This window comes from Lytechinus variegatus, chromosome 19, assembly GCF_018143015.1.
Source record: "Lytechinus variegatus isolate NC3 chromosome 19, Lvar_3.0, whole genome shotgun sequence".
NCBI lineage: Eukaryota > Metazoa > Echinodermata > Echinoidea > Temnopleuroida > Toxopneustidae > Lytechinus > Lytechinus variegatus.
Window position 1 is genome coordinate 9,349,039 of NC_054758.1, and position 11,970 is coordinate 9,361,008.

The following is an 11,970-nucleotide window of genomic DNA, read 5'->3' on the forward strand; positions in this document are numbered from 1 at the left end:
TGCATTGTGCACATTCATGCATGCAGATTTCAATAGAGCCTCAAATCAATTCGAGGAGATTCCAGAAAAAGGGAAACATTCTTGAACAAAGCATCATGAGTGCATAAATGTGCAGACATTTCCCTCTATGGAACCCTGATTCCATGACTTGAATTATTTACATCTGACTTTTTAGTACCTACATGTACATCAAACATTATTAATCAATCCAACACAAATTTTTGCACTACAGTGTATTTAGGTTTGGATTGAACTGATATATTGTCACCAATACTCACCATGGATTATGATTCTCAAATAGTTTGTGAAATGTTTAACCTCAGCCATTACAAATACAATACATTTTCTCAGCACCAACTATCAACTTTGCAGAAATACCATGTATGTTTTTTCAACTTTTCAAGTCTTTTTTATATGTGTACAATAGCCTACATTGTACTACAATGTAGGCTACATGTACATGTACCAGTATGTACATGTAGTATGTACATGAACATGTAGATCTACTGTACATTGGTATTGTGGCATGCACCTGTAATCCAAGCCGCATTGGGCAAGTTTATTGATGCAAAGGATTATAAAGTTTCAAGCCCTTTTTCTTCCATTGAGTGCAGTCCTCTTTTATACAGAGTATACTCATACTTGAAACAAAAATTTAAAAAAATCAAATTTAAAGAAAAATAATAATAATAAAGATTGCAGAATTTTGAAAAAAAACATTAAAAAATTGAAAAAATATAATGTATGAATATTTAAATTATTTGATTTGTGCATCACATATATACAATACGAAAGCAGCTGTTTTTACATATCGAATGGTAAAAAATCAATGAAATTCAATTCATTTTCTCATCACTTCTTCACCAACATTTTTAAATATATTTTCCCTGGACTTCCCCTTTAATTGATACTCTATACAGGGGTCACACAGAAACAGTTTTGAAAGTGAGGCCCTGAGGGCTGATCATGCAAAATCAGAATCTGATGGCCATTTTTATATTTTTGTACATGGTTTGGGAAAAAGGTGGGGTGCTGTGCCCCCCCCCCCCCCCCCGAACTCTGTGGCACCCAGCTTTGCAAATTACACTTGGTCTTGATTGTACATGTAATGTAACCACATGTAACTGTACAAAAGAAAGGACAATCATCCAAAATTAAATTGAAATATAACTTTACATGTAGCATAAAAAAATATCACATCTAGATCTATCTGTCTAAGGAAAACTATTAGATCTACATGTACTGTACATCAACAAATATTTAAGCCTACCTCATTCTCACATGTACACACAACATATTCTGGCATAACCTTATTTTTCATTCACTGCCTGGACTGGTCCTTGAAATTTGAGTCATCACTTCAAAAGCAATCAACAAGACAGTGTTAATAAACTAGCCTGAAGTATGACGTCATTTAATTAAGAGGGTCTACACTTAACAACACACAATAAAAAGATCTTGGCATGGTCTTTGTACTTAATTAATTCGCATTAATTTACCTGTGGACGTTGTATCAACGCCGGTAAAGAAGTCCGCCGGGTTTTATGGCTGTGACTCGCAACGGAGCTCTGCGATGAGGTGCGCCTACGCCGCAGGACTGGAATTTTGCCGTCGTTGGTGAACTGTGCCACGATCGAACTGTGTCGGAAGAGGTGTGCTTCTGTGTACTTCGACAAAACACACCCTACAATTCCACAGAAATAGGCGAGATACGGCCTCATCCACATGGGGAGTCCATGGAGGGTTGAGCCACTTAAAAACCTCATGAAACTCAAAAAGCTGATAACTAGCGCACTTTGTGGGGTTGAAAGTGTGGATGTCATGCTGACCAACGAGGCGGAGGCGAGAACACTCGCCACCAGCCAGGGGCTGAACAAGTTCGAAGCCCCGAAGCAGATTTGGCCGAAAATTTCCCCGACATAGCAGGCCATGAAGAAAACGTAGACATTGTTTCCAGTCCAAGATTTCCGTAGATAAATAGCAAGCCAATAAAATGCACAGATAACACTGAACATTGGGGCAAAAAGTCCACATAAAACATGCAATGCAGTTATGAAAGAATCTTGTAAAATGTACAGAAGAAGAGCGATCCCCGCAACTCCAGCTGCTAAAGCCGACCGGCTTTCCGCCCCGATATTTCTCAAGTTTTTAAGCCCGAACCAGGCCACATATGGGTTGTAATTCCTTCTCTCCATTTGTGATGCTGTGCCAGTTATATATCCGTTATAATCCGAGTTGTCAAGATTAAAATATCCTTTATTTAGGCCATATCGGGTCGACTGACGGTCGTCCATCGTCTTCAAGCTTCACCTTGCCATACCGGTATTTCTGATCTAACGCGAGATATTGCACAGGCGCCGTGCAATGCTATGAGTGCTGCACAAACACATGGATATAGAATGCGAATCGCACGCCTCGGCCTCGCGCCCGTTCGCTGAATACGGGTACAGTCACGAAAACTGCGTGGACAACATTGTCCAGAATATGGATGGATCAATACTCAAGCTTTCGGGACATCAAAGGAATTTGGGCATTTTCATTTTACACCTGTTGTGTTGATTTGTTTTTGTTGTTGTTTTTTTTGGGGGAGGGAGTTGGTCGGATACATAGCATAGGAAAGGTAATCGCTTTCTGATCCCTCTCTTTTCAGAGGAGGGGTAAAACGGGATGAACGGATTACCGTACAAGATTAGTGAGAGACCAAGTATAACGGTCCAGATAACAAATTAACGGTACATGATCATGAACTTGTCTTGAGCTTCAACATAGTTTTGTCCACCAATTATACTGTTAGCATCCTTTTTGAAGAATGTCCGACTTCCAGAACCACTATCAGTATCGATTTTCCTAATCTGCCACAATCCCTGTGAAGTTAGTGGAGGATCTAGCTGTTTGCTACGAGGTATTTGGTTTGACCCAGGTTGCGACGTACTGAACCCCCTCCCTAGATAGACTAATTTTCTACTTGTGCGACTCTCATTAACTGGGTAGGGGCGTTGGAGTTTGATCACATGCACACTCCCAGTTTTATCCGGGAGCCCGAGTTGGGGTTTAACCCCCCCCCCCCCACGGATCCACCACTGAAAAATATCGTTGTAAGTAATTGGTTTGCTGTTTTGAGAGTGGGAGTTGTGCTGCCCCACCCCCTCCCGAGGGAAAAAATCAATGAAATGATTGGGATAAAATTGCAGGTTGGCATATCATTAACTGTCGTCGAAATTCCCTTCATATCAGAATAATTCAATATTCTACCTATTCATTACAAACTAAATAAATCGTTATTACTACATTGTTAATTTGTTACTTTTGTTCATCTTATTTGAATGTAATCCTTTATATGTTTTCATTTGAAATCAATCAAATAAACTTGAAACTTTATCCATGTTTTATGAGATATCTTTGTCTTTAGTTAGGAATAGAGTACCCCTCAAAAAAAAAAGCTTTTAGCGGCTGATCGGGGGAAATGTGGATGAAAATATTTATCCACTCCAACCCCCATTGGCGAAAGCTGAATCCGTGTCTGTTGCATATCAGCTACACATGAGCTATAATGTCATGAATAAGTGGTTAAAAGAGCGAATTTTACCCCCTTTTTCCCGTATTTGTTCCCAAAAAGGAACTTTCATGTAAATGGTTATATATAGAGCATATAAGGTTCGAAAGTGGATGTTAAATGTAATTTAAAACCTTTAACGAAAAATTTAAAATTATTCCAAATACGAGACCAGAATCCCTCTAAGAACTCTTTTATCTTCATTTAATTTATCATTTCCATTCTTTTTTTCAATAATTTTGTTAGTTCCATCAGTTTGTAATACAGACCTATAGGAAGTTATTTCAGCAAAATGTTTTTTTTGTCGGAATATCAATTCAACGTATCAAGCATTAATTGCAATGTCCCGAATTTAGAGAGTTGACAAAATAATGATTATCCCGAAAGGCTTTTGTTAAAAACTTTGAGTTTGGCTTCTTCAAAATATTGCGCGGGTTTACATAGTCATTTCCTAGCTGTTTGCTAAAACTCAATCAAAATGTAAGCGCTTCCAAAGGACTGGGATATTACCCCGGCTTTAGCTTGGTATAGGCATAATTATTCACAGCACATGCACGCGCATTTCAAGGAATAAGGTTCTTCCAGAAGTTCCAGGTAGGGCCTACCCATTTACATCACCTGTGTTGAGTGCAGCATAATGTGGATAATGTTTTGCTGAAGGAAACTGTGACTCTGGCTGGGACGTTTAGGTTTATAAAACCCGCTTATTTTGTGATTTCATTTTTATGTGAAAATGCGCGTTTTGGTGAACCTTTAGAAAATATAATTTTCCAACCTTTGTACTGTAAGAAGAAGATGAGAGAAATTAGAAAGAACATGTACATTTACATGAATATAAAAATGCCCAAGTCCATAGGAGGTCATTTTAGAAAAAAAATGATATTTTGGGGCAATTTTTATATTTGTCCGAAAAACATCAGGAGAGATCATGAAATGAATTTAAGTGTACATATTTTATGTACATTAATGTTCACTTTACCCGTGGGCGGGGCCTTTTGTCTGGTGGACTTGGGTCGTTTTTAGAATCATTTGGACTATGGTCATGCTTGTAACGTCCATTATGTCCATGATAGACTTCTGTAGTAAAAGTGACGAAAGAGGGCGCTGTGATATGAATGTAAGCCCAAATCTTGGACTTCGACTTTTCTTACACTCATACCAGATTCTCATTTCTGAGATGGTTACAGATTTATTATTTATACACAAGATGAGTCATTTTTAACTCGATTTCGCCAAAATATGGACTTGGTCCGTTTTATATTCAGATAACAAATTAGGAAAAAGAAAAAAAAAACGAAAGGTGGGAAAAGAGACGACGACGATATCCAAAGGGAAATCCAATTAGATATAATTTTGTGTGCAAAGTAACAACCCCCCCCAAAAAAAAAAAAAAAAAATACAAACAAGATATTGGAATTTCGCAAGAAAACCTTACAAGCAATATCGAAAAGTAAAAAATGCTAGAAAAATAACTTAAATTCTCAAATTGGAAATTCGGTGTGACAAAATGATTTAGGAGCTGTGCTCTTATTTCATGTTATTGATCATTATTTGGCTGCTTTCTATATTGTACATTTCCTCTTACGTGCATATTACTATTCATACAAATGACATACACTGACATAATAATCTGGAAAAATGATCCATACCATTTCATCACGATTTTTCGAAAAGCATGGACCTCGGAGGGGTGGGGGTAGTACCAACAAATAATCCATTGGGGTGCTGCTTGTTGTGACCCCCTCCCCCCTGTGCTTTTCAAATATCTCGGGAACAAAAATTGATATCTATTGTCATGAAAACTTTTGTAGGTTCGTTTTTGGATTTTTCAATTTTACATCAGCACCCCCATTAAAAGAAATCATCCCCAATGCCCTATTGAAAAGGCTCCCCATGGAGGTGCCGTGGCCGAGTGGTCTAATTGGCTATACATGAAAAAGTCCGAGGTTCGATTCCCGGCCGCGGCAGCTATGCACGTGAGCATGACATCTAATCTACAATGCTCTTTTATCCTGCTTTTAAATTAATGGAAATGCTATATGCATTATTGGTAACTTGGTGTGCGCTTTTTTTTTTTTAATTAGTCTTTATGGAGGAGATTCTGCAGGAGCTGTGAATATTTTCATGCGTAACATGAATTCTGCGTATTCAATTTCGAATTGATTGATTGATTACAATTTATGATTTTAAAATACTAAAAAAATCAGGATTTATTATTTTTTTCCGATTTTGGTCGGGATATTAAGCAATCTGCCTTTAGATGTGATTTGGTACTTTGTTTTTGGCTCGTATACAGTGGCGTAGCTACGGGGGGGGGGCCTGGGAGCACGTGCCCCCCCCCAGAAAAAAAATTGGCAGAGCAAAAAGGCAGAAAGAAGAAAAGAAAAAAGGAGAAGAAGAAGAAAGACAGAAGAAAAAAAAGAAGAGAAAAATAAGAGGAGGAAGACGAGTGAATGAAATAATGTGAGGGGAAGACTTGCAAAAAAAATCTTTTATGTTACTATATAAAATTTTTGCTTGCGCTTCGGCCAGAATTGCCTGTTCGATGATATTCATATCTTGCTCAATAGGCTGATATGGAGCAAGTTTTGAAGTCAATATACAAAACATATTTTAGCTCGGATATCGAGCTTTCACTATTTTTTTTTATTTACACATTTAAGTGCTCTGTAAAATGTCCGTTTTATGGTCTACATATCAGCATTTTCATATTGTCTAAGTGTATTCCATAATGTTCCATTAAACATATGAATTCAGAATGCCCAGATTCTAGGTCTAAATCTAAAACATGCGCGATAGCCTGCATGTTGTTTATTCAAAATGTATTTTAATTATCAAGTTTGACATCAGAATATCAATATTGTCTGCTTACGCTTCACGATCGCATTATTAATGATACCCAATTAACGGTTACACTTCGTATTAATGATTTACAAAATATGAATAGAGTGTCCTGCTTTTAGGTCTAAAATCTCAATTTTCTTCCTCTCGCGCTCGCATCAATTGTTTAGTTACATACCTATCCGATTTATTAATACAAAAATTGCTTATAATGACCATATTTTAAGAAAGTCGGAATGTCAAAAAAAAATTGCTCGCGCTTCGTGCTCGCATTATTGGAATATATACCGTCTTCGTGGGTAACTGTAAGCAGTCCATAACAGGTCCCTTTTAGATAATGCTAGAACAGTTAATACAAATTTCTGCTCGTGCTTGCCGTTCGCAGTAACCATCTAGAGTAAGTTACAACATTGCCCAGAATATTACATTTTCGGGACAAAGTACATGAAAGTAAAAAAAAAAAAAAAATCGCTCGCGCTTCGCGCTCGCACTTTTTTGATAAGACTTAGGAGATTATTTCATGTTTATGTTGTTTTATAAGAATAAAACTAAGAAGTGACTGATCAGGGAAAATATAGGTCAAGATGATTTCGGGCCCCGTCCCCTATTGGCGAAAGTCGGATCCGCCCTTGTGACACATACACACAAATCGGAAAAAATGGCCGGTGCCCCCCCCCCCCAGGAAAAAAATCCTAGCTACGCCACTGCTCGTATAGGGCAAGTTATGTCATTAAGTCACGAACTTTACAATCTGTATTTCCTTAATTGTTATTGTTTTGTTATTTTCACATAATGTGTAGGTTAAAGAATAGAACAAAGTCATGATTCACCATTAAAAGTAATGCCTGATCCATATTTTCAATAAAAATAACCTCTCTGGACTGACCGTTTTCTATTCTCAAAGTTGTCATCTTGTGCTTGACTATTATTTGCTTTGAACTATTACGATATTTTTTAATAAAGAGGCTATACAATTTCCTTTTTTTTTCTTCTTTTTTTTTATTTAGGCCTATATATTTTTTACATCAGCCGCCTCCATTCCCAAACTGTTGTATGATGATCTTGATCATTATTTTACTTATAATTTTAAATGCTTTATATCAAGATATATTGTAATCTTTTGAAAAGGAAATAATCAAAATGAATTGAAATGAAATTGAAATTAAACGAAACGAAGCGAAAAGAAACAAGACGAAACTAAACGAAATGAAACGAAATGAAATGAAACTGCTGTTCTTCATTGCGTAAACCACGTGTATCTGGATTTTACTGTAAGTGATTAACCCAAAGTCATCGTAAGATGGCGCTAGACCTATTATATCGACATACTCTCACGTCGAGCTGAATGAAATTTTAACTCCAAAAACGGTAGGTGAATCTCGGTAAAGTTGACGAAAAAATATGATTATTTATCAATCATTGATGAACGTTTCCCAGGTTTTAAACAAACTCGCTGAGCACTGCACACTTTTCAAATTTTACACAAAACATCATTTTGCGTGACTAATAGATCTGGGTAATCTACCCTGACAAAAAAAATGAACAAATAGTCTTCGGACTTTGAAACAGAGGGTCGTGGGTTCGAATCCCAGCCATGGCGTAATTTCCTTCAGCAAGAAACTGATCCACAATGTGCTGCACTCAACCCAAGTGAGGTAAATGGGTACCGGTAGGAAGTAATTCCTTAAAAAGCTGTGTGCCCTATGAACGCCTAGCTTAGCCGGGTAATATAGGAGCGCCTTGAGCACCTAACAGGGTGGATATGTGCGCAATATATTATGCCCTATATTATTATTATTATTATTATAACAAAAAATAATTATTATTACAAAATATTAGCAAAGGTTTGGTGAAAATCCATCAAAGTTTTTTTTAACTATGACAAGAGTTTTGCAAATGTTTACTTTGAGGGGGGAGTTCACTGACGAAAACTTTGCTGTAAAATTGCACCCCCCCAAAAAAAATAAAATAAAATAAAATAAAAGGGCTGAAGGTTTCAGGGAAATCCACAGGAGATTTAAAATATTGTGAGAACACTGTAGGCTACCAATATTTTTGTTATTTATTATACTCGTTTATGATTACCTTTCGTTTTCTGTGCTTCAGTTGGAAATCGGAAACGTTTCCCCTGACTCCCGTAACTTGCAGTCCTTGATCATACACAGACTCACTTGTAAATCCCCGACAATTCTTATGAATTTGAAAATATCTCTAATAAACAGAAACGTGTCTCGGGAATAAAAAAATGAATTTACCGTTCCCCTGTGTAGGCCTATGTTTTTAACGCATTTTTAATGGACAAGTCCTCCCTCAACAAAAAAATGATATAAATAAAAGGAAAAATCCGACAAGCATAACGCTGAAGATTTCCTGAAAAAATCGCATGTAAAATTAGCAAGTTATGACATTTTTAAATTTCGCATTGTTTCACAAAACAGTTATAATTATGCACATGCTGGTCGGAATGCAAATGAACAGACTGATGACGTCATCCACTCACTATTTCTTTTGTATTTTGTTGTATGAACTACGAAAAATTCAGATTTTCTCCTCAATGTCATGAGAAATGACATTGATCATAATACGTTTCTAAATGAATTACAACAACTGCTTTCTAATCCTTTGCTTCAAAATAAACATTGCTTTTTGATGGGCGATTTTAATGTTGACCTCTTAAAATGCAGAGAGGATAATTTCTCTCAAGATTTTCTAAACACTTTATTATCATTTTCATTTATTCCGTTGATTACCAGACCCACTAGATTTTCTTCTCATTCAGGAACTTTAATTGGCAATATTTTTTCAAACGTTGAGAGAGAAATTGATTCTGGTGTCATTCTGTCTGACATCTCTGACCATTTTCTTATTTTCGCTAGGATACCATCTCTCTTTGATAACAACTCGTACTCTTCTCATGTAAAAATGGTTAGGAAAATTACCCCTGAAAAGATTGCCAAACTCAAGGATAAGCTAAGTTCACTCAAATGGAACGAAGTATTAGTTACAAACGATGTTAACGAATCATATGATAATTTCATGACTATCCTTCTCGATTCTTTTAATGAATGTATCCCTCTTGTAAAATATAAACCAAACAACAAACGGACACCACGAAACCCTGGGTTAGTAAATCACTTTTAAGATCTATCAATAGAAAAAATAACCTTTACTACAAGTATCGTGCAAACCCGTCAGATGCTGCTCGTGAAAAATACGTCAAATATAAAAACACCTTGACAACTCTTTTGAGATCTGAAAAAAAAGAAATTTTATTGTTCTAAATTTGCAGCGAGTTCAAATAATATAAAAGATACATGGAAAGTAATCAATGATGTCTTAAATAAGAAAAAAGATCGCAATACTATAAAACATGTGAAGATCAACAATTCAGTTATTAATGATAATTTTGATATAGCTATGAACTTTAATAATTATTTCTCAGGCATTGGTCCAAATCTTGCCAACGAAATACCACACACAGATAAAACCTTTGAATGCTTTCTAAAGTACCAAAACCCACATTCACTATTTTTTATTCCAACCGATGCTAATGAAATCATAAAGATAGTAAAAGAACTTAAAAGTAAAAAAAGTCCAGGCTATGATGAAATAAGTAATGACTTGTTAAAAGATATCATTAACGAAATTGTTATTCCTTTAGAACACGTCATGAATTTATCTCTTGTTAATGGTATAGTTCCCGACCGAATGAAAATTGCGAAGGTAGTTCCTATCTACAAAAAGGGAGATCCGTCCGATATAAGTAATTATAGACCTATATCTCTCTTATCTTCTATTTCCAAAGTCTTAGAAAAAATTATATACAATCGTACAATAAAATTTGTGAGGAGTTTTGGTCTTTTATCAGAATCACAATTTGGCTTTAGGCAAAAGCATTCAACAACACATGCAATCTTATATTTCATTAATCATATAGCGACTGCTGTTGACGACCACCTTCACACTCTTGGTATCTTTCTGGACCTCTCCAAGGCCTTTGACACCATTGACCATGAAATCTTATTGTCTAAACTATCACATTATGGAATTAGGGGGAAGGCCTTGGAGTGGTACAGAAGTTATCTTACTGGAAGAAAACAGTTTTCTCCATAAACAATTCTAATTCCGATTATAATGACATGATTTGCGGAGTACCCCAGGGTTCGCTTTTGGGGCCATTATTATTCATTCTATATATCAACGATTTTCAGGATTCATCAAAGGCCTTGTCTTTCATATTATATGCAGATGACACCAGTGTTTTCTTTTCACATAAAAATCCTGATACTCTTGTAAACATAGTAAATACTGAACTCAGATGTATTCATGAATGGATCTGTTGTAACAAACTTTCTTTAAATGTTGCAAAGACCCAGTGCATGCTTTTTAGTAATTCAATCACAGCTCTACCCAGGAACGTCTTTCTTAATAATATTTTAATCGATATTGTCGATTCAACGAAATTTCTTGGTCTATATATAGATAACAAATTTTCATGGAAGCCGCACATTACGTATTTATCAAAACTTTTATCTAGAAATGTTGGCGTCATAAACAAACTAAAAACTTTTTTGCCTCCAAACGTTTTATCAAATTTGTATAATACCCTTATTCTTTCTTACTTAAATTATGGGATATTAGCTTGGGGCAGTTCCTCTAGAAATCAGTTGGATAGACTACTACTTACACAGAAAAGAATAATGAGAATCATTTGTCATAAACACAGATTAGCTCACTCAGATCAATTGTTCTTCTCCAATAAAGTTTTAAAAATACAGGATTTGTACTCTCTTCGCCTGGGCTGCTTTATGTTTCAGTTAAACCAAGGAGAGCTGCCAACTTCCTTAAGTTTACTGTTTTTAAGAAACGAGATTTTGCACAGCTACCCCACCAGATTATCGTCATCTTTCCATCTTCCGAAGCTCAGAACTTTTTACAAACAGAAGACTATTGTTTATACTGGTCCCCATTTTTGGAATTCTCTAGATGAATCTTTAAAACTGACACCAAGCTTATTTTCGTTCAAACATAAGCTTAAGACTACACTGATAAATAACTATAATGTTACACTATGATTTTCCTGCAGGAGGCTGTTCATTGTCCCATGTTTGTGCTTGAGTTGTTCTGATGTACTTGTCCCGTTTAGTGTAGTCTTGTATCGTCCCGTCTAGTTTGTATCTTTTTATACCATTTTCATTAATTAATGATACTGTAATATTATTTTGGGGAACCTGAATTACAAGCTCCGCTTTCCAAGGTTTCCCCACAATATACAGCTAGCATTTAAGTTAAAACTGAACTTTCTAAAATTCAATTATATATTATATCTGTGTACTGGACCTTTGTGAACTATTTCAATATTTCTAATTGTTAATTTATTCTATACTCACATTTCTGTTGTAAAATAATTATCTTTGCTGTTATTGTGGAAATAAACGAAATGAAATGAAATGAAATAAACTCGTTCCTCCCTGAATATGTGGAATCACCATTATTGTAACACTTTACGATTAAGTATAAGTCCTTATATCGTCAAATTGAAATATTGTATTATTCAAACAAATACCGGTAGTTAG

General features: G+C 35.7%; 1 protein-coding gene across 1 annotated transcript; it reads right to left on the bottom strand.

The window, feature by feature from the left end:
• Nucleotides 1–1,295: 1,295 nt before the first annotated feature.
• Nucleotides 1,296–2,369, bottom strand: LOC121406356 (cGMP-inhibited 3',5'-cyclic phosphodiesterase A-like). The gene has a single exon (XM_041597392.1). It carries the CDS (start codon nucleotides 2,292–2,294, stop codon nucleotides 1,491–1,493), a length of 804 nt encoding a protein of 267 aa, XP_041453326.1. The 5' UTR covers nucleotides 2,295–2,369; the 3' UTR covers nucleotides 1,296–1,490.
• Between the last annotated feature and the right edge of the window lie 9,601 nt (nucleotides 2,370–11,970).